Raw genomic sequence first — 27149 nt, 5'->3', positions numbered from 1 at the left:
AGAGGAATGGCTGCTGAAATATTACGTGTTTTATTTATTTATTTTATTATTTCATATTTCATTTCTTGTTTTTTATTCGTCATTTTATCTTTATCGCTGTCTGATTTATATTTTACTTAATTTGTCTCGTTTATGATCATTTTAATTGCTGTAATTTCCCCCCTTTTAGATTGTTTGAAGCGTCTTGTGCAAAGCGCTTCACTCGGTTGATGTACACAAATAACTCGCTTTGCCTTATTTTGAAAAGAAGAACCGGATACGGAGCTGTTACGTAATTTCCACTTGACGTCTCTCTCGCTGGTCTGACCAATGAGATCGGGGGGGCGGAGCTCTGACGGACCACAGCTATTTCTTCTGTTAAACCTTGGCCAGCCGAAGTCTGCGTGCTGTCTCCGGCCAGGCGAACTAGCCACTCTTTTTCTACGTTTCTCCGTCCAGGAATACAAAAGTGATTCTTCACCGTGATTCGGCCGCATCCAGAGAAGCACGGAGTGACCCGGGGTGACAAACTTTATGTCCCATTTCACTCTTCTCAGGAGTTTATCTTTCTTTTTTGGTTGTTTTTTTTTTTCCCCGCTGTGTTTCGGCTGGAAGAAGAAGAAAACACTGTGTTCTGCACCGTCCAGTAATGTTGGAACGCTTTCAAGAACAAACTCGCTAACTTTTCTGTCTCCATGCGGGAGAGGAACCACTACGCAGTTTTTTTTTGTTGCTGTTGCTACTTTTTGTCCCGCTGCGGATTATGAGCCGTGTTCACGCGCAGGAATGCGTCGTTTTACGCCGTAATTCCATGTAATTCTCTGCGTCGTCCAGCTCTTCGCCCAGCGGACTACGTGCTGCTGCTCCGGGATAAACCAGGACTTTTTGCTCAGTCTGCTGGTGTAAATGGATCGTCAGTCCAGTTTCATTTCCATTTGGCTACAACTGGAACTCTGTGCCATGGCTGTTCTTATTACTAAAGGTATACACTTGGAGTTAGATGGTGGAGATCAGGCTGAAGAACACTTGGCTTTGATAAAACCAGACTGAACTTTAAGCTCATCCACTCTCAGACATTAGTAACCAGTTTGTCTTTGAAATGGAACATTTAGTTTGTAGCATTTAGTTAAAGATCTTATTCTAGGAAGGAGGGAATAAACCTCTGAGGAGGGCTGAGCTTGGTCAACTTTTACCTTTTGAAAACTTCAACTGATTTAATCTTTGAGTCCAGCTTTAAAAGCTTCAGACATGTTTGTAAGATCAGATGAAAAGAAAGTTAAGTGACTTCTTAGAAATCAGTGCTTCAGTCCTACATTAGAATCCAAACTGGGAGACTGAGCCACCAAATACACACAGTCCTCACATCTTGTATCGCTTTAGCTGGTTTGTTTCACTCTGACAAGTCACATTTAACTCAGATTTGAAGGTGCCATTCAGGCCTCAGTGCTTGGCCTGCCGCCCCCCCAGAAAGGGGCCCTCTCCTTTCTAATGAAATATTCTCCAAATGACCTGCCGAGGCCCCGCTGCTTCAATCATTCACAGCGAAAACACTGATCTGATGAATGTGCTTCCTGGACTGCAAGTTCAAAGAGGCAAAACAACCGTGAGGAGCAAAACGTCGATTCTGACATTTTCAGGATTCGACTCCTGATGTTTGCTCCTTTTTTTATTCCCAACGAGAAGTGCACAAAGTGTATCTGTCGTAGGGATGTGCAACTTTCAGATCTGTCGTCACATGTGAAGATCAGAAGACATGAAGTTCCAAAGTAGAAATTCTCAAAATACATCTTGCGTTAATGTCCTTGTTCTGCCAGGAGCAGATCTTTGGCTGAGATGTGTTTATGTAAAAAAAAAAAAGAAGCCACAGATAAAGTAATGAGCGTAAGAGCAGGCAGCCATAATGATATGGTTGCTGGGACCTCAGAGCACCCTGCCCCCCCAGGCACTCCTGACCACAAATAAAGCTTTGCGTGCAAACCGGGGGAAAGGAGACTCCTGTGCCTTCCTCCAGCCCCCACTCTTTATGAGTTTCCTATTGGGTTGGAAGAAATTGACTTTGGCAAACAAACCACTAATTATGAGCTACATGGTTTCTGATTCAGAATACAGACAAAAAGGGCCGTTTTGCAGGAGGGGCTCTCAAATGAAGGCATATTTGCTGGAGTGATGCAAAAAAAATGGGAGATTCCCCCCCTCCCAAGTCCTGGAAAGTTACCTGGCTGTGTGTTTGCAGGGCATCGCGCACACTTTCAAATTAAAAGTACAGTAGACCACAGACTGCATTGTGATCGGAGAGGGTCTCAAAAATAGGACAGCAGAATGTTAACATCTCTATTTGTGACTATTAAAATCCCAACAAAGACGCTTGAGGGTCTTAACAAACACACCAAACTGCTGAGCGTCAGAACGATGGACATGTCAGGGACGATGTTATTGCCTCACAGCTGGAAATGTATCTAATCTGAGCAAAACTTTTGTCTGATCCTGCCCCCTTTTCAGGAGAAATAAGGTGTTACTGTGACGCACCACACTGCGTGGCCACTGGATACATGTGCAAGTCAGAACTGAATGCCTGCTTCACCAAGGTCCTGGATCCTCTCAGCGTCAACTCTCCCCTCACCCACGGGTGCTTAGACCCCGCAGCTAATGCGGTGGACATCTGCAGCAGCAGCAGCAGCAGCAGCTCGAGGGGTTGGGAAGCCGTCAGCAGGGCCTCGGTCACGGCGCTCGAGTGCTGCCATGACGACATGTGCAACTACAGAGGCTTACACGACCTGGCGCACACCAGGGACTCTACAGGTAAACAGTGAACCGGACAGAGCTGCTCCGCTCGCTGTCAACACTTTTGGTTTTGTCTGAAACTGAACGATGAAGTGGTCTTTAACTAGTTTCACAATGTTTTGACTATCTGGCTATCTGTTATGATCCTCCGCTTTCCCTCTGTCTTGTTGCCGAAGCTGTCGGGCTCTTCAAACACGTTGCTGTTCTAGAAGTACAGGCCACTGTTGCCCCCTCCTACTTTTTTTTTTTTTTTTTTTCTTTTTCTAATTCCCTGCTTTACAGAACTCCAGTTTGACTTTAATGGTCTCCAGCTCTGCGCCTGGGAAGGCACAGAGCAGCCAGTTTACCTTAAGCACTTGGAAGGAGATCAGATATATTCTTTTTTTATTATGTGTGCACCGTGTAATTTTCTTACCGAGTAGGAATGTGCCTTGTAGAATGAATATATTCGCTGGCAAGCCTGCATGTTGGGCAGGAACAGAGTTATGATAAGGTGTGCGGAGGGTCACAGAGGAGGGGGATGTGACCCTGACCGGAGCAGAGTAGTTTATTTATTAGCTCAGATTAATGTCTGGCTCTCACTCCGGACAAGGTGACTTGTTGTTTTTCCTTCTTTTTGCCCCTGCTGCCCTCTCTTCCTTCCTCGCTCTCATCTGTCATATTTTCTCTCTCTGTGGTCACTGCCATTGACTTTGGAACAGAACCAGCTCTGTGAAAGCTTCTCAGTGAGCTACAAGCAGCCATACGTACATCCATATAGAATCATTTGCTTTAAAATAAGGCGCTACAAACCCGTATGTAACAATGTGGAGCAGTGGAAATGTTAAACTCCTGATTATCTCTGCGTGCAGATCACAGCAAGTACCAGCCAGACGGCAACAACAGGAACCTGGTGACCCGGGTTCAGGAGCTGGCCTCGGCCAAAGAGGTGTGGTTCCGGGCGGCGGTGATCGCCGTCCCCATCGCCGGAGGCCTCATCCTGGTGCTGCTCATCATGCTGGCGCTGCGAATGTTGCGCAGCGAGAACAAGCGACTGCAGGACCAGCGGCAGCAGATGCTGTCGCGGCTCCACTACAGCTTCCACGGCCACCACATAAAGAAAGGCCACGTGGCCAAGCTGGACCTGGAGTGCATGGTGCCCGTCACGGGCCACGAGAACTGCTGCCTGACCTGCGACAAGATGAGACAGGCCGATCTGGGCAACGACAAGATCTTGTCTCTGGTGCACTGGGGGATGTACAGCGGCCACGGCAAGCTGGAGTTCGTATGATTACTGCTGGAACTGTGTGACTGTCATCTCCCCACAAACAGCCAGGACTCACTTCCAATTGTTTGCTTTTTGCTTTTCTTTTTTTTTTTTACTTGAGGGAGACATTCCCATATTCTACATCCATTGAACTGTTGGGTTTGTGTTTTCTTTCTTTTTTTTTTTTTTTGTTTGCTGTTTTTTTAAATTTTTTTTTTAAACCAGTGGTTTATGCCATGTGGTTTTTGCTAGAGGAGCACTTTACTTGAAAATGAAAGGCAAAGCAACAAAGAGCTGTATTTAAACTTAATAGGGCAGGTGAGTTGGAGTGAGAGCTCTGTCACTGCTCCTGAGGATCCTGGACTTTTACACTGAACGCCGAAGGATTCCAAATCTGTCTTATTTGCACATTTATAAAAAAAAAAAAAACACAACAAAAAAAAACAAACAAAAAAAAACCATGAAAGTTGTTGTTGCTTACAACAAGAATTTTACACTGACACCAGGGTATAAAAAGGACTTTTTTGAGGAGTAAAAGAAAAAAAAAATCCATTGTTCGACTGTAGGTGTGCACGCTCCTCTGTGTACATTTCGTGACGCAAGCTTATTGTAAAAAATTGAAAACGTATATATATATTTTTGTCTGATAAAACTGACTGGTCGCGTGTCTTGTTCTGGGTGAATGTCCAACATCTCTCTCTGTGATCAGACTATAAGCTTGATTGTGAGTGCGAAAGAAAAGCTTCCATTAAAATGACTTTTTATTTATTTGACGGTCCGTTCTCGTGTTTTTACTGTAAACTTTTGCCTTTTTTTTTTTTTTTTTAAATGGTGAACAGCGACCAGAAGGATGGTACAATCTGTGTACTTGACACGACTCTGCTACTGTAGCTTTTTGTTGTACTGAGTATTAGATTGTGTTAGAATCAGGGATGCAGAAGCGTGTCAGTGTGTGTGTGTGTGTGTGTGTGAGATGTTTCAAAGCGAGGTTGTGGTGTAACCTTCCAGCTACACTTGAGGCCTTGTTTCACGGTAGAGCTGCTACTTCTGTTGGTCAATCTTGAACACTCTGCAGAGGTCATGTATTCTGCTTCAAATAAATTTTCTTCCTCTCCCTCTCCCCCTCTCCACTGGCTGGATTTATCCTGGAAGTAGTAGTGCTATTTGTTTTTATTCTCGCTCTAGTGCCAGTGAGCACTCACCTATTTCTGCCTTTCTGGATGTCTGTGAAAACACTGCTTCCCCTGTGTTCAGCGGGGTGTCGGTGAGTAGGGATATCTTTATTCCCACCCCCTCCCCCCACCCCCTGTCTGCTGCGCCTCATTCTAAAAGGTATGGCTAGTGTGGCTCAGTGTGTATTTTTCAATGAGTCCCACGAGAAGAGGAAAAGCTGCACTGAATTGATCCAATCGACTGATATTATTGTTATTAATTATTATTCATCTATTAAAATCACATTAATGAGCCACGCTGGGTAACATGTTCCTTCATAACCATGAACACACACACTGTAGTTGTAGTTTTTCTGTATTCATCCATAGCTGAAAATAGTCTGTGAGAAAGGGCACTGTTTTCTACTGTTTGAGTAACAATCGCTTGGAAGTAAAGTTTCTAGTTGGTTTTTTTTTTAGAAAGGTGTTTTCAAATTAAAACTATTTGATTTGCATTTTAAGTTCTTGCCAGTTATCTTGGGTGTAAAGGCGCAGAAGTGAAGAACTAACATCAACCTTTTCATTTAGCGGTCGGTCTCTGTTCTCTGGCCATGCAGATCATGTTGGTTTTATTTGTTCGGGGTTTTGGAGACCTCCACATAGGTCCCTGTTGATAATCCTGACAGGGGACTATTTCTTTGGTAGAATACAGTTCCTGTTAAACCAGTTGACCGTGTGTTCTGTGGTTTATCCACAGTAACCGAGTATGTCATTAAGAAATTGTGCTTTTTTTTTTTGTAGTTTGATTGAACTGGCCCTTTAAGGATATTACTGATTGTATTTCAGTCATTATGGGAAAGTTTCACTTGCAAAATGTGAACGCCAGTAGCAGCAAGTAGAATGATAAAAGCCTGACTTTGACTGTTTGGAGACAGGGGGGGGCTTCTGTCGTGCTCCTCTGTCAGAAATATCTAAACTCCAGCCAAACATTCACATTTCACAGTAGTGGTGGCGGGGGCCGCAACTCTCTGTGTATTATGTACCGTGTGTGCCACACAAAGCGAGATGGGGACGCTCTGGTTGAAAAGTTCACACCCTACCGTCCCCCCTGGTCACCATGGTAACCGCAAATAAGATATCCTGTAAGTAGTTTAAAACTGAGGCCCGCTTCACTGAAGTGTACTGAGCAGCGACCCTTGTTTCTTTCCATTAGGAGAACAGGAAAACACTATTAGCAGCTAACCACTTAGCAGCAGCTTGCATTAGTGAGGCTCAGCCCACACTCAGTGCCTCCCCCAGGACTATTACCCTTGTAATAATAACAATGTCCTCTGCCTGGCCTGCCTAATGTGACTGCTGTTTTCTTTAGCCTCATTTCACTCTACCGGCTCAGCCATTGGTGGCCTCAGAGAAGTCGAGGAAATCATCACACATGAGCCTAAAAACGAGTCTCTGTTTGTTTGACTTGAAATGAGAAGAGCTAAATGGAACGAGACACGAGGACACACACTTTACCTGGCTTTCATTATAGACCACCACACACACACACACACACACACACACACACACACACACACACACACACCACGCCAGACTCCCGTCCCAACATCCAGCAGTCATAGCTCGGTCTCGACAATGGCCGGAGCCAGCAGCGGCACACTCATTAGCATCGGCCATTTTCTGCTGCACCAGGGGGTCAAGCTGTTTGTATTCACATGCAAATTTAATGAGGTGGCTGACCAGCTTCCATCAAAAGAGCCCCTATTTGTTTGGACGTTAACCCCTACTACAGTTCGCCAGTGGATTTTTTTTATGGATGCTGATTTCTAGCAGAAATCTCATGCCCCCCCCCTCCTTTTTTAAAAAAAAAATCCACCTTTACAGCTCCAGAATTTCCCCCTGGGATCAATAAAGTATTTCTATCTATCTATCTATCTACCACCACCTCCACTGTCTCTGCACATGCTTCCTCCTCAGGTGGGCGACATCGCTGAAAAACAGGGTTAAATGCCTCTGTGTTCCCCCCCCTACCCCACCCCCCCACTACCCTCCCAATGATGCAGTGCCCACTGTGGCAACAGCAGCATGTGGAACAAAATATGAAGTGTAAACACACATGGAAGCTGTTAACACCTGAGCACAGTAATGGGTGCACACTTCCCAGTGTAACGGGCCTTTCTACATCCTCGTATGTTTTTCTTGGTTTTCTTCCCCCGCGTCCTCACATCCAACATGTTCCAGCTCTCCTCGTCTTTCGGGGGAGCGTGCACACTGGAGTTTGCATAGCCTTTTTTTTTTTTATTTTATGAATGCACTGGTGAAATGATAAGTCGATTAAATGATTAATTGATCGACTGAAAATTATCATCATTATTTTTACATTTAGCCGGTCGCTCTGCAAACCTATTACCAGACCAGTACATTGATATTAGACAACATTAAAAGCTGCTTTCTACAATCTATCTGCACATGGCCGCTCAGGTGTGGTCAGAGTCAGGGAAAGGTTGTGGTTAGGGTCAAAAAGATGAGGAGAGAGGGAGAGAAAGGAGAAGAGTTTTCAGATGCAAAGCCTGCGAGCTACATGAACATGCCACAGCTCTCTCATGGCTGATGCACCCTGTTATCATGTCGGTGTAGTTAAGCTCCCAGCTCGCTTTTGACACTTAAAGACTGAACATATAACTTAAATATATGTTCGATAGCTGCGGCCGTACTTTGACGTAGATACATAACATGTAGCGTAAAGCTGCCATAGTGACCCCAGTGTGAAGCAGCCACGGTCTAAAATCATATCACTGATACTTGAAAGATGTTTGCCAGTTTCAAACACACAAATAAATAGAGACATTCCAGAGAATAAATACAACTTAGTCATTCCAGCAGACAAAAAAATAAATGAATTAAGATTCTGACAAATCTGCACGACTGTGAGGACAAATCATCATCCGAGGTGACAGACATCCGCTGGAAGAAGACGGGATCTAAATATTTAGGCAGTTCATTTCCTTCGACTGGATTAAAACTACGGCTCCAGTGCATGTCCTCATATCACCCCCCCCACCCCCCCTACCCCACCCATCTAAACATTTAGATATAAATCTGCCCCAAAAGAAAAATAATAATGTTGGGAATGTTTACAGCATGAGAGAGACTTCTTGAAGTTAAATGTCATCATCTGTAAATAGCAGAAAGGTTTTGTTATGTTCCTAAAAGAGTGGTTTCCAGCAAAGTCCAGGAAGAACATGCAAACAAAATGGCTCAAATGCATGTCAACAGGCCGAAAGGTCTCTCTCTCTCTCACCGACACACACACACACACACACAAATAAACATGCTTTTAAGCCTTGTGACAACCTGTGACTGAGCTGTCAGGCGCAGGTCCACTTTCTCAGGAGCGTCACAGATGACGTGGTATCTCATGCCATCCGCCTTGTGCAGACGAGGGGCACTCACTGGCCCCTATCCGTCGGCCGAGGGTCGAGCGGCCCCTAAAGACAGATGGCAGAACAATGGCACCCCCACTTACTGTAAACAGGCAAACCGCCCCCTCCAACCTCTCATCCACTCACAGATGACATGAATAGCATCGTGGACCGTACATGGGTGGTAGGATTGTTTGAGTTAATCTGTTGATTAAGATTGTTTCATTTTCACTGTTCGTGTTTTTTGTGTGTTTCTTTAACCCTTTCCGTCCCTCACAGTGTTATCAGAGCCACTGACTGTTCTCCTAGCTAAGGGGACTTTAGTTACCGTTGCTCCAATTGTCAAGTTTTCCCTTCTCCAAATGGGTCATTTGCATTTGTAAATGCTCATCTTATAAAAGACGAGCAATGCCTCGTATGGCTGCTACTTTAGCTAATGCTAAATTAGAGTCAAACACATGTGAACAATTTTTATTTTTGATTACTGCATCAGTCGTATCTGTAAACTAAGAGCTACTGTGGTAATGTGAATGAACACTTAAGCTTGAATCTGTAGCAGGAGGAAGGGCACCCAGAGGTGTGGCAATGTCCTAAAGCTTGCGTGCATGCTGAGGACTGCTGATAATGGCCCCCACAAAGCCATTTCGCTTGGCAGCAGGCCAGCGCTCTCCTAACAGAGATGTGCACTTTGAGCTGGCAGCATAGCCCTGGGACATGATGCTGGCTGGCCAGTTCTGATGTGTGTTAATTGTGAGTGTAGATCCCAGGGATTACCAGGCTGAAAGCAGAGAAGCTTGTGTGTTTCTGACAGCGTCTCTGTGTGAGCTGTGCTAAAACCACTATCAGAGGTTAGGAAATGGTCTAAAATAACATGTTGTTGGTGAGATAGATTCCTCCACACTTTGTGCATTGATGTTGGCGTTACAGCTAAAAGTTTGAAGTCTAATCCCCGTACCGATACAGGATTTAGTGACAGGATTTTTTTGAATGTATTGTTATTGAAAGGCTTTTTGTTATTCTCCTACAATGCAGTGCATAAAAAGGTTTGGTAGTTGTGTTCACCAGGCAAAATGATTTGTGAAAGTCCCAAAGGCAACAATGCAAATGTTTCTCAAACTCCAACGCCGTTGCTGTAATTCACATAGTCGATATTTCTCCTAGAAAATGTTTTTGTTTGGTCTAAAATCAATGAAAAGTTGTGGTACAGATAGATTCATCATGGTACCATTCAGCCATTGGTTGCTCTCTGAAGTCAGTGCAGCTCAGGTCAACGTTTGACAAATGAGAATGACATTCCATACATATTTGAGTAGAATCATGGTCCTAGTGGTGTTTCCATTGTCAGACTTTACTTTATTATAGTTCTGAGCTCTTTATCTCCCCCCATTTGATGCCTAATAAAAAACAATTTAAAAAACGCACTTGATGACACACCAGCAGGGTAGATGCTTGCTGGCACACATTCTGTTAAATCACTATTCCACTCTGTTGCCTCATGTTAGGATTTCGGTTTCAGCTTTAGGATGAACTCATAGCAGCTCATCTGATTCTTTAAGTGATTTTTAAACTGTTGGCCACCGACATGAAGCTGGATGTCCCGCAGCCTACTCACATTAATTTAATCACAAGAACCTTGCAGACTAAATACTGTGGGTCGGCCGTGTATCTATACATATTTCACTATAGTTTTTATTCTGGCTTCGTCAAGTGGAACCATCCGACATGCGCGTAGAAGACTCACCTCTTCATGCAGCCAAAAGGAGTCTGTGAGCGATAAAAGCTAAAATCCTCTCCGTCTGACAAAATGAATATATCTGTTTATATTTGAGCACTCGGTATCTGACACAGCTACTACATGTTGAGTGCAGCGCCTCAGGGCATGTATCATATGACATTTAGGAGCTGCTGTATGTTGGAGAACCCGGGGTAATTATTTTCTCGCTTTATGACATTTCCGCGGGGATATTACACCAGAGTTTGTTTCTGAGAATATGTCCACATTAACCATGAGTAATTGGGACAAACCAGTTTAAAGTATGGTGCGGAGTGAGATCTCAATGCAGCAGAAGAAATGTAGAATAAACACACTGATTTTATTATGAAAAGGGAAGCTGAAGTGATGAGTTTTCACCGCATGTCACTTATAAATTAGGAAGCAACAGACACCAACATCCCCACCACCTCTCTATCTAGACGAGCTGCTTATTAGCCAGTGATTTAGCACACAAGGCCCTTAAAACCCCTTTAACCTCCTCACCAAGAAAAAAAAAGCAATGAAAAAATGTATTCTTTATATATTTTATTTCCTTGGGACACACAAAAATCAATGTTTTTTTTTTTATGAACAGACCCCACATTTTTTTTGAAATACTGGCCTCTACCGAACCGGTTGAGATGTCGTAAGTAAAACATGTTTTCAATAAGAGATAGTGAGTCAAAATGTGCTCTACCGCACGGTTGAGCAGAAGGTTAAAGGGTTAACCCGCCTCCTGAAGCACAGATACTTAGGAGTCAACACCTCCCACATCATGAACTCAGCTGCTTCCCCAACAAATTATACTCCTATACAGACACACACACACCTGATATCAGAGAAATACTGTCGGTGAGAGGGGGTGATCCACGAAAGTCAGCTTTCAGTGATAAGGTATGTTTTTATCTTCACTGTCAAAGCACAGACGAACTAAGGCTAGAAATCACAGTCTTGTGGTCAAATCACTGTCGCTGTAAAAATGCACTGTAAAAATGTCACTTAATAAATATAACTAGCATCTAATGTTGTGAAAATATTTATAACTTCATTGAATAGGTTTGCCAATTTTAAGTCAGGTCTTAACCTTCACCTTGATCATTTATAATATCATTTTTCTTACAATGTATTTACAATCTTTAAGTTTCTATATAGTTGTTTTCATAGTGGCGGATAGCTAGACAGACAGAGAGCAGTACTGTGACCGTTGTGTCAGGTAATCCCTGATTTAGGAAGTGAAGGAGGGATCCACCCCCATCTTTTCAGGCTCGTCTCTAACCGTGGAATGTCGGATGGTGTTGAAAGCCCTCAAAAGTCAAAGAACATAATCCTCACATAACCACGTGGCTCGTCCAAGTGAGAGTCAGCCTGGGGGAGCAGGTCGAAAGTGTGTTCAGGAGGTCTGTGGCCTCAGGAGGTGGAGAAGCAGCTGCTCCAGTATCTTCATGATGTGCGATGTGAGGGCCACCGGTCTGTGGTCATTTAGCTTTGGGTACAGGAACAGAGCTGGAACCCTTCCTGTCTACAGGATCAGGTTGAAGATCTTCAGGAGAGGCTCCACCATTTGGACTGCACAGATCTTAAGCAGTCTTGGACACACACCATCCAGGCCAGATGCACTTTTACTGGATGCTCCGCCCTCACCGCAAAGCCAGTCAGATGGGCTGACATGATTAAAATCCCCTCACATCACAATGGGTGATATCGGGAGATATGGCTCATTGAATGTAAACAATGGCAACGATGTGGGTCCATAGTAAGGTCTGAGACCAACTGCCAGCAGTTCAACATCCTGTGAGTAGATCTTCTATGTATGTAACCAGGGTTGCACCATCTGCTGTTCACAAACATAATCAGCCCTCCACCTTTGTTCCTTCCACTCGCTCTGGCGTCTCCGTCTGCCGCGAAGCCGGGTAGATCCACACAGATATCAGGGGTGTTATCATTCAGCCAGCTCTCCATGAAACACATCAGGCTGCACTCACGGTATGCCTGCAGGTTCTTCACCTGTGCCTCATGCTCATCACACTTATTAGACAGAGAGTTGACATTTCCCATGACAATCGATGGTAGCGCAGGCTTGCGTCTCCTTCTCCTTGCTGCCAGCTTGGCCTCATGCTTGGCACCAGCTCTGCACCCGTGGTACAGCTTCTTCAGCTCAGCAGGGACGGGGTGTTTGAGTCCTTATCCATCCCTTGAGTGTACAACTTTCTCCCAAGCTGTAGTCAACATTGTTGGTAGAAAAAAAAACACATGAAAGTAAATCCTTTAGAAGCATTGTTCTCTTTTTAGAATACTTCCCAGAATGTATTGTATTTGTGCTTGAAATGCATTTGCTTTGAAAGTCTAAAGGCCTCTTCATTAGCCTGTCTCCTATGGCAAAAGGTAGCATTATGAATACACTGGCACAAGTGTATGCATAAATATCTGCATCACTCTTTTTGAGTTGTCAGCAGTGGTCCCGTATTGCTTGGCTGCTACACAGAACATATACCTTAGTCAGATGAGAGCCTTGTCCACCCAGAAAGTTTATCTATCAATCAATGTATCCCAGAGCTGCCCCAGGCCTCTTTGTGCTCTTACAAGCCTATGTCCTGTTTGAAAACTGAAGCATGCACAGATAAACAGCAGTGCCTCCGCTTCTCTGGTCCATCTTCTCGGGCCAAACTGGCACCCAGAGGGAAAAATGGTGAGACGGCACACGTCATTTCTTTATTTTGTGGTGCTTTGCGTGTTTTTCTATGCAAGTTTGGTGCGGTCTGTGTTTTTAGTGCTAAGTGACCTCAGTGTTTGAAGCTCCGAGCAGGAAGTTGCTCTGACTTCTGTAAGTGAGGACAACCTACAAACACTCTCCCAGTTTAGCCCAGTAGTGCACGTGGCAAAAATGGGTCACGGTATTTAAATGGCTGTGTGATGTCCTAATGTAGTTGGCTGCTGTAGCTTTTAACAGATGTTAAATAGTAGGAAACAACACATTTGTCGAGGCCTACATTCAGCCATGGATTAATACACATTTGGTGCTCTAGAAAGTAATTGAGATTGATTTAAAGTAAGCTAGAGTGTGTGTGTTCCAGTTAATGAGGGAACATGTCACCTAGTGTGACTGTTTTTAATTGCTCTCAGATAACAATTCAATTCTATAGCACAAAGGGGTAACATATATCAGCGCTAATGACACAAATATTATTATTAATACATACGGCGTCATTCTTTAATACAAAGTAAAAAGATAAAGTTATCTTCAGAAAATCTTGCCTGTTCTCGTTGTATTGGATCGTGGAAGGAGAAGCAGGCACAACGACAAAGAGCCATAGACTTCTCCTCTGTGCCCTGCCCAGCGCTGCTATTCATCATCAGGTGGAGAGACTGTTTACTGCAGGGATCAAGGTCCCAGGCACATGTTTATGTGCTCTCTCAGATGAGCCATTGTTGTTAAAGTGCACCCCATGCGTGCAGTGGCCACACTGAAGATCATATCTAACAGGGCCCCTCTGCCCTGGGGCCAAAAGAAGCCCATTTTAAAATCACATTCGTAGGATGAAGCAACAAAAGAACATTTAAAACCCATTTGGAGTTTCAGTATACAACATCTGCCATGTTTGTTTATCTCCTGAGGGTATTTCCCTTTTTGACCATTATTTATTCCTTCATCTTAATGCAAATGTTGTTTTATTTGTCCGTTATTTGCTGAATTAAACATAACATCATATTTCCATGGCCACTCTTTATAATTCCATAACCTGCAAACAGGAAGCAGAAGCTCTGGCTTTCATTTTCTCTTTTTTTTTTCCCTCCATGTGGGAGGTTATGTGACCACTCTAACCTTTTTAACATTAAAGTTTTTCCCCTTCTCAAAAGATCTTTGTGCTAATCCCCCCCCCGCGCCCACTTCTCCTTTGATTCCATTGTGGGGTGTACAGGAAAATGCTTTTACTGCTGCCCTACTTCTCTGCTTGGCTCTTTGTTACCTGTCGCTCCTCTCCTCTCCTTTCAAGCCCAACACCACACTATTCCTAACCATAGTGCAGGAGCCAGGAATGTCCTGTGTGGTTGAGGTGATGGTCCCTCATCTGTGGAGCATTAACAGTGAGAGGTAGATTAGGGCTGTCTCCCCAACACTGGGCAGACCTCTGACGTCTGAAGTAACGCGCTAAATGTATACGCCTCTTTTGACTGAGGAGATTTTTTCCAGTCTAGTCTATTTTACTGCAGTGTTCCATATGTAAACATGAGTAATTTTGCTTAAAATTATTACTTATGTAAAGAGGAAAATGTTAGTTAAATGCTCTAGAACAGATGAGGGATTTGTATTTGCCATGTGCATGCAATGTATCACTTAATAGGCTTTTCTCTATCTTAAAGGAATAGTTTGACTTATACACATTCTTGATGAGAGTTAGATGTGAAGATTGGGATTCCTCTGGATTTCATTACCTCTTGACAAAGGTTAGCTGTTTCTGTCTGCATGCAGTCTTTGTGCTAAGCTAAGCTAACTGACTGCAGCTTAATGCTGAATGAACAGTTGTATTGATCTTATTCCAACTTGGTAGTCTTGGCAGTCATGCATCTATGTACATTGAAATAATTCCTTTATTTAAGTTCAACAGAAGCTAGTACGACACTTTCCTCTGAATTAGCCAAATCAAGTGGGAATAATTACAAAATTCCATCTTTGTGTGTTCAGTGTTTCCTATAGTTGAGTGGCTTCGGAGAGAAAAACACTGGCAGTAAAAGCTTCACACAACTATCTGGATGATGATAACTACTCACTAAAACTAACAGGGGTGTGTTCCAATAGAACCAAAGGCTAGTTAATAGACATTGTATGTGGAATCAGCCTGGGCTGTGGGAACTGAGCACAAACATCGAGCTCAGCTATTGGCTTTATAAATCTATTTTATAAACATACAGACACCAGAAAGGGAGAAAGGCAGAAGGAAAATCAATAAAAAACATCTTACTAACAGCTAATTTTTACTTCAAAAGCATTACATGTGTCAGTTTTTAAATATATTGTTCATATGGCATGCACACATTTTATTAGGGCACGCTCGAGAAGGCCCAAACCTATCCTTTAAAACTTATTTTTTAACTCTGACATTTTACCTCTGGAGTTTGATTGTCAGCTGTGCTCCAGTGTTTGTACTTGAGCACGGTATCTGGCACTCATTCCAGCCGTGCGTTGGGGGAGTAGTGTCAGGGACAGAGGGATGTGGGCATGGGGGTGGTGGTGGTGTGGAGGAGGAGGAGGAGGAGTCGGTTTAGTGTGGTAGTCTGGGACAGACAAACATAATTTAGACCAGAGGTGGAACCTGAGAGCCCTGCAGTCTGACAGGAAGCACTGGCTTAACTCTTGTCCCATTTAGTTGACAGGAGGCCCGGCCTGGCCTGGCCTGGCACGAGTTGGCTTTGATTGGACTAGGGCTACGCTTAGCTCAGACCAGGATCAACTAGACTGTCATCATTTTGTAATTAAAATGAAAGTAAACATTTTTGAAAGCTTTTGATTTGAGAGGATGGACTATGGTTATAGATATTTAAAGGTATAGTTCGCCCACATTTTGTTTGGAGCCACTGACGGCCTTCTCTGTGAAGCACTGAGTGATTGACACCATCACTGATGGTCTTGTTAATAACTCCATAAACAGTGTGAGCTTTGCTAACTAAAAAAAACTGGTGCCGTGCTAGAGCCTCTGTCTGGCACAGTGGAAAAGAACAAGAAGCCTATTTAACTGTCTCTGCTTTAATACGGTGTTGCAGGGGGAATTGGCTCCTATTAAAATAAAATACTGCATTTAAAGTCAAGCTGTGCTGAGAATCTAAAATCTAGTCTGGCAACTTCAGAGACACGGGAGTCATGTAAAATCAGGTTTGTGAATACAGCAAAATGTTTTAATGGTGGAGATTTGTATGGAAGAAGTGCATTACGCCTCTCATGTGTGCATGAAGGAGGCTTTACCGTTATGTGAGGTTTCCTTCACTTTAGCAGATGAGTCATCAAAGTTCCCAAGTGTGGTGGCTGATTTTTACGTTTCATCAAATAAGCACAAGGAAAGTTAAAGGTTAGAAAAACAGCAAAAACAAAACTATGTGCATAGGCACATTTAAATATATAAGAACTCCGAGTGTCTTTGTTATACTCAAGTAGTGTCCGAATAATGAGGTGAGAGTGTGTTTTGGACACTTGGTCATTCACAGAGTAGGTCTGCTGTGTGTGTGTGTGTGTGTGGATGAGAAAAAGACAGTATGCCCTTATGAGTGGATTAGTGTGTGCCTGCGTGTGTGTGAGAGACATATCCGCTATTGGCTGGACCTTTCCGTTCTCACAGCAGTGTCCAGGAATTTTTTATCGTCCGTTTCCCTGTTTTCATTACCATGGGTGTGTGATGTCATCTCTATGAATGTCAAACACTACGATGGTTATTTCTCCGATTTCCCCTCTGGTGCTTTTTGCATATAACCATGATGTACAAATACAATTAGAACTGTCTGGACTTGGGCTCAGTATTTAGCAGCTTTTTAAGAGGATTATGTTGAAGTTATAGCTGCTAATGCTATCCGTGCAGCTTCCTCCTGATCTCTTCTGTTTCTATCTTATCTTAGCTGTGTCCAGTCATGTGCAGCTGCAACAATGCTGCCTAACCACATGGTTCATTAAAGTTTCATCTAATCTGATCTCAACTAAATTAAAACCACATTGTTACAGGAGGTCTTGCATGCGTGTGTGTTTGTGTTGGCAGCGGCAGGACGGTGGAAACTCTGCGACAGCACTGTGCCCTGTTGTAGCGTCCTTGAGCAAAAGCTGATTTAACAAGTATGTGTGTTGGTACAGGCAAATGAGTATGTGAGAAGAGGGGGTGGTGGTGGGGGGGAACCAAGAGTAAGCTGAGTGGGACATGGCAGCAGCCCTATAAAACTGCAAACAGGAACCAGATGAGGTGCGATTAGTGTTGACAGGCAGGCTTCCCTTCTCTCTGTGCTGCCGAGGAGAGAACTGTTGTTTGGTTCGACCACAGACCCAGAACTGTCCTGGCAAGTAATTTTGAATTAAGTGTCCCCAGTGAGGATTGGAATCAGTAAAAATGGTTTGATTATGAGGTCAAATCTCACCAGGTCAACTTTACAAAAAGAATGATCTAGTTCTGTGGAAGTCAGGATATGACAGAGCGAGAAAGGCTGCCTGTGTATAAATGAAGTAGCGTCCCAGTGCCAAACTGTAGCTCCCAGCTGGATTATGGGTAGTAGACTTGTTCCTAAGCGTCTGCAGGATCACCACCAGTCCAAAAGCTTTACCTTCCGCTGGGTTCATTTTCACCGAATAAGAGCATCAGCGAATGGTCCGACATGAAACATGAATTCATAAATTCATGACCACAGTTTGGACCAACGTCCACATATCTCTCAGTTCCCATAGCCCTGCTGTGGTGAGGTTTCTGAATTCTCCTGCTAAATGGTGCAGAATTCGCATGATGAGGAGAGCAGTTGTGTGGTCTAAGATGCTGGGCCCCGAGCTATACAGACAGTGACAGCTCCCTCACAGCCAGTCTCTAATTAATTAGATTTGAGAAGCAGACACTGACATGATCAGGATAGGACAGTTCCCATGACCTGCGGGGAACTCCTCTGTGACATGATCTGCTGATGCATAATCACATTTTGGAGGTTATCGCCCCTTCAAGAGTAAAGTGTGTGATTGGCATCATTGAGTTGAAGCAGCTTTTCGCTCCCTAGTATAACTGGATTGAAGTGAAGCCCAGCAAGTTCCAAAGAGAAACTCTTGGCCTTTTTGTTGGGATATCTTGACTTGCTATTGTATGGTGGTCTGGGATTGCAAGCATTTTTTAAAAATTGTATTTATTGGCTTTTTTACAAATACAGAAATATCATACAGTACACTCCTAACTCCTACCACACTCAGGTTTTCGCCTCAGCAACCACTGAGGTCGCAAACCTTCTGGCCCCCAGGTAACGATCTGCTGCTTAAGGAGAGCCCCCTTCTTCAGCTTGATGGCCTCCCTCGCCGCTAGTGTCCACCACTACACGTTTGGGTTTACCAGAGCTGTCCCATCTGACCCAACTCCCCACCAGGTTGTGATCAGTTGACGACTCTGCTCCTCTCTTCATCTGAGTGTCCAAGACATACGGCCGCAGATCCAATGACCTGACCACAAAGTCGATCATAGATCTTTGTCCTAAGGCGGTCTGGTACCATGAACACTTATGAACCACCCTATGCTTGAACATGGTGTTCATTATGGCACATCCATTCCTAGCACTGAAGTCCACTAACTAAACACCACTCTGGCTCAGATCAGGCCGTTTCTCCCAATCACCCCCCTCCAGGTTTCTCCATCATTACCCACACGAGCGTTAAAGTATGAACTATGGAGTCCCCAGACAGAGCTCCCTTCCAGGCTGCCATCCAGAGAGTCCTAGAAGGCCTGATACTCTGAACTGCTGTTTGGTGCACAGTCAGAGCCTACCCCCCAGCAACTGACTACACAGTGGCACTTGTTTATTGAACACAGCTGAAAGTTTGGACATTTTGCCAATACATCTAATTTGCAATGGGGGTTGGATAATTTTGAGTGCAACTGCATATTTGACAAGCCCTTTATTATGAGGATTTCGTGAAAGTATCAGTTCTATTGTTAGGGTTGCATTTGTACTGGACCCAAAAAGCAGGACTGAGCAGGTGGCTGTGGTAAAAAAGTAAAGGATTTATCAAAAGAACAAAAAGCGGGAGATGAAGAGATAAGTTACTGGCTGGCAGGTGGACTGGTAGACAAGCTGGGAGACAACACATGGGAGGGTGGACGATAGAATGGCTGACTGGAATGGTAGACATGAGTTGGCAGCGGAGGGCTGATCAATGAGGTGAATGGGATTTGCGCAAAGACAAAACTTTCAAGCATCAAAGTTTCACAAGAGATATCAAAAGAGTACTGAGTGACACTGTTGTCTTCTCCGAGTTGACGGAACAATCTGGCAGCAGCGCGAAGACACAGGTCCCGTTATATGGCAGAGTAGATGAGGATGCTGATGAGCAGCAGGTGTGCCTCGTTGATCAGCCACACCCATGAGAAGACACACACAGACATGGAGTGGGGGAGGGAGTGAAGGCAGGGAAAGACACAGACAAGGAAAGTGCACAAAAACACAACACAAGGTTATGAACGACCTCCTCATGGCATCCGACAGAGAATTTGTCTTGTTAGATCTGAGTGCTGCATTTGATACCACTGACCATCACATCCCATTACAGAGACTGGAACACTTAATTGGCATAAAAGGAGCCGCATTAAGCTGGTTTAAGTCCTATTTAACAGATCGATTTCAGTTTGTACACGTTAACAATGAGTCCTCTGTCCACACTAAAGTTAGACAAGTGGGTCTTTTTATGACCCACTTACCTTTTTTATGTAAGACATTGTTACGCCTGCAGGTGTACTTTTTAGCTGTAAATAGGTCTGTGCTGGTGCAAGAAGGTGATTGCGAACTGCTGCTGACTCTCGCACGTGAGTGGATCCTCAGGTGACCTTCTACGTGAGAAACCAAGATGGCACCGTCTTGGGGCAGACAATAGTCTCCATGTCCTCCCATTATCTATGGAAGTGAAGACCCAGTGTATTTTATTGTACTTTATTTTGGATGAATTTGTGATGAAGCTCCTTATCCTGTCCTCGATCAAATTTCAGACTTAGAAGCTGGCAAATTTTCTGTCACTCAATGTTATTTACTAGGACGCGCATTTACCAAATACCTCCAGCTCAAGTGGGAAGGTTGAACTTACATCTACACATGTAACATGTATAGGCATTCGCCTTACTCTCGAGCAAGAGGATCTTCATTTCAATGCTTACATAGTTCTGATCAGTAAAGAAAACTAAATGTATTCTCATTAAAAACGTATTGTTCAGTCATCCTACATAGTATATACTCTGTGGCCTACTAGGTCACTTGCTGTTTCCAAGTTTATCAATGTGTTCTTGCTTCTTCCAAGTATACCAAGTAGGTTATTTTGCCCATGTCTATGATCTGATGTTTTAATTATTGATATGCAACTTTGCGTTACTCTTAATGACTCTTTATTTTCTTTACATTCAAAAGTACAAATTGGTTAATAAAAGTTTCTGGTACTTAAAATCTGATGGCATAAGACCCTTCGATGGCCTGCTCGATTTGTATCACCTTTTTTTCTGCATTGGTGACAACCCCAGTGAGCACATTTACCATACGTCAAACAGCAAAGAGTATGCCCAAAATGGAGGAAGCTAAGTGCCCATTAGCAAGCCTGTGCAGAGAGCTTTATTTTCCTTGGTCCATACGTTTTTAGGGAACAATGTTGTGCAATAATGAACTAAAAGCCGGGTGGAAGTAAACAGGACAGTAGAAAGACATATAGATAGAAAATCTAGGAGCTACTGCTAGCTCATTGCCAGCAGTGCAACAAGTAGCCATACGAGTGGTCTCTACATCACTGATTCATCACTGATGAAACAGATTATTTTTACTCAAGAATCACCAAGTGTCTTCTGTGACTTTAAAAGCATATATGAATTGTGTTTTTCACCAGATAAGAAAATGAAAGGCCAGTCGTGTGCTTGCTTCAGACTGTCTCAAGCGAAGCAGACACAGGAAGAAATTCCCAGCGGGAGGGCCAGCTCATTATGATATCCTGTTACAGCCTGGAGCAGCCTACTAGCTACAGTTTAGCAGACTCCCTCCCTCTTGCTGCCTGTCTCTGTCCCACACTAGACAGTTGCAGGAACACAAAACATTTATGCAAATTTTAGGAAAGTGAGGAATTCTCTTTTTGTTAGTTTAAATACGTTTTTTCAGTGTTTTTAAGGACATGTTTGTCTCTTTTCAGTCCTTTTCCATCCATTGCAAACTGCAGTTTCTCTGCTTTAATCGCCCCTCCCATTACTGACTTGTGATTCTCAGATTTTATTGCACACAATGATTACAGATCATTGAGACTGCCCTACCTTTTCATTTCCATCAAAGATGGTGTGTGGAGGGTTGGGCCATGTAGGTTTAGTTACAGTTTCAGTTGCCACTAGACATCCTGCTGCTGAGAAAGAGACAAGCTGTAGGGATGTTTTCTTCTTCCCCCCTTTCGAACTATAAAAGCCAAAGTTTCCCAGACATGACACACATCTCCAAAATGGCTGTTCAAAGATTGCAGTAAAATTCTGAAATAGATGCAATGCAGAATGTTGGATGTTGTTTAGACAGAGTCACATCAGCTCAATTTCAGTTTGTACATGTTAACAATTAGTCCTCTGACAACACTAAATTTAGACATGGAGTTCCACAAGTTTCGGTGCTTGGACCAATATTATTTACCTTACATATGCTTCCTCTGGGTAATGTTATCAGGAAACACTCCATTAATTTCCACTGTTATGCAGATGATACCCAATTATACTTATCAATAAAGTCAGATGAATCCAATCAGTTGACTAAACTCCAAGTCTGCCGTAAGGACATAAAGTCCTGGATGAGCAGCAATTTTCTGCTGCTAAACTCAGACAAAACTGAAGTTATTGTGCTTGGCCCTAACATTTTCTAACAATATAGTTACTCTGGATGGCATTACTCTGGCCTCCAGCACCACTGGAAGGAATCTGACAGTTACCTTTGACAGGATTTATCTGTCATATCTCTTTAATGTCTGTTACTAAGTTTGCAGCGTTTTTCTGCTTTAGTCATATTATTATTATTCATATATCTAACTGTTGTCATGTTATTTACTGTTACCACATTGCTCATTATTAATCACATTCCTATCGTCAGTAATATAGTTGCTGTTATTATTTTGGTTGCTGGTTGTTTTGTCTTAATTTTTAATTTCTGAATCGTTGGGTCTCTCTCTTAATTAAAGAGTTTGGTCTAGACCTGCTCTTTATGGAAAGTGTCTGTAGATAACACTTGTGAATTGCCGATATATGAATAAGGACTGATTGATTGATTGATTGATTGATTGATTGATTGACATCAAGGCTGGTTAAAAACAGACATTACATGGTGACATCTTCACTCAGACAACATCTCTCTGTTCTCAACTGTGTCCTGATAGAAATTCAAAAGGTTCACGTTTCCGTCCCTCTTCAATGACTCACCAGCACTGAAGCATTCCTTCTTTCTTCATCCTTGACTCATAATCCAAATGGCAGTTCCTTCTGCCCCACCAAAAGCAGTTATAATTTTATGTTTGCCATTAGCAGAGGTGCTGAGAGGCCTGAAAATGTAACAAGTTTTTTTCCACAAACCCACAACTTTATGAGTTTTCAGGAGAACGTGTACCACACAGTGAGATGTTGAGGGAAGCAGAAATGGTAGTAGGATGTTTTTTTCACGTGTTTGTGTGTGCTTTGAGTGAATTTTCATAAATTCCATGCCCTGATTTGTTACCACAAACCAAAGTGTAATTGACCAAAATGTAATTGCATGGAAGTTTATGAGATTCATTTGACATAGTGGGTGATTTGGCAAAATGAATGTGTGTGCGTCTATGGGGTAGGTATGGTATTGAGATACTCCTTTTCACAGACATACACACACCCACAGGCATACAGACATTAAGTGAAAGGTTTACATTGTCTGTAGCTCACCATGGTAATTCACTGACGGTTATATGGCAGACGTCAGAGCAGAATGAGATTACGCCTGCCCTGCCTGTGTTTTCCGTCATTCACTCCCAAATCATGTGTTATAGTTCAGGGCTTCATTAAATCAAGCCATTATTTGGGTTTTAGTAAATGCCATTCAACAGGCAGGAAGGAGCTAACCAGCAATATATGTATTTAGTTTGTACAATCAAAACCTTTTGATGTAAATAAATATTGCATTATGATGGACAGTACTGGAAGTGACCTAGTGCTGTCTAGTTCTGACCACATCATGTCTGTGACATCATGCGAATCAAGGTGGGGTCAACAACCCCACCTGAGGGAGTCACACATGCCATGTAGAAGGAGATGGTTCAGTTTGCACTATAACAGTAGTCAGTAGCTGCTTGCACCAACAATTAAAGGGTCAACCCATGCAGATAGTTTGGGTTTTGTTGTTGTCAAAGGTTTGAGATATCTGTCTGTGAAATTTCTACTTCCAATCCAACACATCAGAGGAAAATGGCTACAGTGTTACATGTGGTTCAGTTCAGACACAGTCTGCAACGTTGTTATGTTGTACCTGAACTGCACAACATGAGATATGATCGATTGATAATTGATTAGTGAGCTTTAGAGATGATGGCAGGTGGGTTTTGTTCCCTTTGGGTAGTACAAGGCTAGCCCTTTAGCCCAATGTGCTTGACAATTTGAGATAATTTGCTCATAGACTATTTGGAAACATTACAAGGTGCCCTGCTATATTATGAGCTTGTAAAAGACCCAATCAAACATCTTGTCGTTTCTGACACCTCTGTTGGACACATTTCTCTCTCTGGTGCTATTTTAGGCGGTACACTGCCTGTCATGTTGTCATGATGATAATGTTTACCTTCCTCTGGCCTGTGAATGGTTTACCACAGTAGTTAGTGTTTGTAAGCAGCACTGAAGAAATATGAAAGAGCACCTGCTGACAGGACTTTGTTCACACACGCACACACACACACACCTGGTAAGCCGAGGGAGAAACAAGTGTTCAAAGTTTCAGCTCCACTTTTCCCTCTCTTCACAACACACATGTGTGAGAACATAGCCACCACTGACCGCTGGCTTGTTCCCTCAAGATAGTAAACCAGACATGAGAAAGACCTGAGGAAGTACCTGGCCTTCCAAAACATGAAGGCATTTGAACAATGACAGTTCATTTCTGCCATAATTTCCCAGGAACAGAAGCTTTCTACCGAACTATGTAATTCCAGCAGCTCCAGACCTGTCATTTAACCCCCGGAAACTGGTTTAAACTGGCTCAACGGGACTTTCTGACTACTCTGAAAGACAATGAAGAAATGCTGACTTAAAGCAGAAGATTTTCAGCTCTCTTTGTGCTTTTGGTGTTTGAATTGGATTTGTCAGTAGGTAACATCTATGAACATGTCACACCTGCTCAAAGCCTTTAAAGTCAAAATAGAAAATTGAATTCTGCAATGCATCTTTTCAGCCTACCAATGAATGTAGTTGATTTCCTGGTTTCAGTCAAAAACAATAAATCATGTCCTTGAAGATCACCATAGTAATGAGTGCTACATGAGTGTAGTAAATAAAGTTTACATTTTAAACCAAAAAAATGTAACTTCAATTTGACAGAGAGAGGAAGGACAACACTCCCTCCTCTGCTAAAACCCCTCCTGTCAGGTAACCTGCATTACCGCAAAGACAATGACATTTTTAAAATGATTTCACACAACCTCTATTCTCAGCCTCACAGATGTTTTTAGTGTCTGGGACAGCTTTTGTAGGTCCCATTACCCTGTCATTTGAGCTGCTCCCACCTCGAGAAACCTCTCATCTTTCCTTGGTGTCCTCACTCATTTTATCTCTAAGGCTCCATTCCAGGGCCAACTCATAATGGCCGTGCCGCCAAACATAGAGCCCTGACGTTTATGCAGACAGAGACAGGGGTGGACATTTGCATGTGGTGCAGAGTGAATAGTATTAGGAGGTTAAGTCTGAGAGTGGCCTGCAGGCCCTTTGCGATTTTAAAGGAAAATGTCCTGGTCCATTACATTTGTTGAGGCCTTATTTAAGGTTTAACAATTGTCATTACACGACATTATGAATCATTATGAGATTTGGGACTCCTTATAGGCCAAAATCCACACAAAGGGCTTTGTTTATCTAATGCTATAATGCACAGATAGAGTTTGGCATTCTCTTTTGCTACAGACTTTAGTATTTGCTATCAACCAAGCCAAGTCTGGCACACACATTAGTAGCATTGTAGAGAATGACATACTACACTCGCTAGTTATTCACCCTATAGGAAGCTTCAGCATGTGGGCCGGTGAGTGTTCCTACGCTCGTTGTTTCCATTCCTACATAGTAGGATGATAAGGAAGTCTGAGGTGCCCAATATGAACATTATAGCCTTAAAATCTAATATACTCTGCAGTAGTTATTGGCTTAAACTCTTAAACATACAGTCTCACCCACTCAAAGTCAGGTTCCCGATGACTGAACTAAACCAACAACTGTGTGAGCAACAGCTTATATAACCTTCATAATGAGTGATTAAAAGTTGAAAAGGTTCGACGTGCAAGGTTTTGATTGGACGTCATGACAAAAAGGCCAACTTTGCAGGAAAATAAAACAGTCTCTCCAGGGATGTAAATAAGCGCTCATTCTGGTGCAGCTGCTCCATTCACGATGCCCCGTGTATGCATGTGTGTGTCACCGGTGCTTCATCAGGGCGTATGACATGTGTTAGAGCTTAACAAGCAGTTCTTTGACTGTTTACCCGCAGCGTTTTTTGTTTGCTCCCGACTATCGCTCTGTTTGTAGAGAAGGGAAGAAAAAGAATTAGAAAGGGATGGTGGTAGAAAGTGATTGAAGGAGCACACGTCAGCGAAAGAGTAGAGACAGATAGGGGGCAAATATTTACCGCGATGTCCAGTGCGCTCCCCCAGGAGGCCTGCTTAATGAAAGACGAGGAATGTTTAAAGGAGGGTGCGTCGTGCACATTCCTTCATTTTGATTTTGCGCATGGTGTTAGGGTGAGGCTGTTGTCGTTGGCTCTTCAGCGGGAGGTATGTGCTCAATAGTGTGTGTCGTGGAGGTGGGGTGTCCTCAAAGTTATGTAAACAGTGTTTATGTTGTCCACTGAGAACCCCCAGAGGGATGTTTAGACAGAGGCCTTCATCAACTAATGCTCAAGCCATTAGCAGCAGACACCGACCCCCCCTCCTCCCCCTCCCCCTCTCCCCATACACAACCACACAGAGCAAACACAGTTTAATTCTTTCCTTCTTTCTTCAAGGGAGTTTTTGCTCAGCTGTTATAGGGAGTCGCATGGAGATAAAGGAAGGAGCCGCACTCACTTCACCGACACAAACCACACACAACCACACAACTCAAGATAACCCACATATCTGCATTCGTGAGTGTTGGGTGGAAGGAGGGAGGTGTGAAAGTCACAAATACTTGACCTCGCATTTTTGAAAAACAGCTTTGCAGCATCACGAAAACGAAACCACGCAGACGCGAAGTTTACATTCAACAAACACGGCCCCATTTTTTCTATATAACTGAGTCCCCCCCCCCCCCACCCCCCCCGTGTCAGCCGGCACACTAAGCAGGCGCTGTATCCAACTCTCTCTGAAATGTAATCAAAATCATACACCCTCAGACCTTACAAACAGGCATCCTGACTCACAAAACACAAAACGCATGTACGGCCTAATACAGACAGCTAATTGGACCTGGCAACAAGTGAGTGATTGTTTTGGAAAGTGGGAATAAAGAGATTGGAGGGGGCGCGTAAATTGCCATGGGGCACATTCAGATATCAGGGGACAGTTTTTCTCTTTTTGTTTTGTAACCATTATAAGTTAAGCGGTGGCTCCTCCTGTCGCTGTCTGATGAGTGACTCTTAGGAGCAGCTACTGCTCAAGACAGTATTCACCTAGTGTTGCTCTGATGGAGGCATACAGCAACATAGCACACAGGAAGGAAGTGAAATGTAAAAAAAAACTGATTAAAGATTCATTTAGATGGATTTTGGTTTCCTTGTGACTTTCTAAGTAAAGTAATGTTCCATGAAGGAAGGCTGTGATAAAAAACAATTAGTGATCATCATAAGCCAAACAACTACGGTATGAATAAAGTGCTCACTGTTTTCATTCAAAGCTACTCTAATTCATATTTTAT

General features: G+C 43.2%; 1 protein-coding gene across 1 annotated transcript; it reads left to right on the top strand.

Annotated features, from left to right (window-relative positions):
- Nucleotides 1-726: 726 nt before the first annotated feature.
- On the top strand, nt 727-4194 carry bambia (BMP and activin membrane-bound inhibitor (Xenopus laevis) homolog a). The gene is made up of 3 exons (XM_070853083.1): nt 727-961; nt 2479-2778; nt 3612-4194. Exons 1-3 carry the CDS (start codon nt 886-888, stop codon nt 4028-4030), a joined length of 795 nt encoding a protein of 264 aa, XP_070709184.1. The 5' UTR covers nt 727-885; the 3' UTR covers nt 4031-4194.
- The last annotated feature ends 22955 nt before the right edge of the window (nt 4195-27149 follow it).

This window comes from Pempheris klunzingeri, chromosome 21, assembly GCF_042242105.1.
Source record: "Pempheris klunzingeri isolate RE-2024b chromosome 21, fPemKlu1.hap1, whole genome shotgun sequence".
In the NCBI taxonomy this organism is placed as follows: domain Eukaryota; kingdom Metazoa; phylum Chordata; class Actinopteri; order Acropomatiformes; family Pempheridae; genus Pempheris; species Pempheris klunzingeri.
This window is presented reverse-complemented; position numbering and strand designations above follow the sequence as displayed.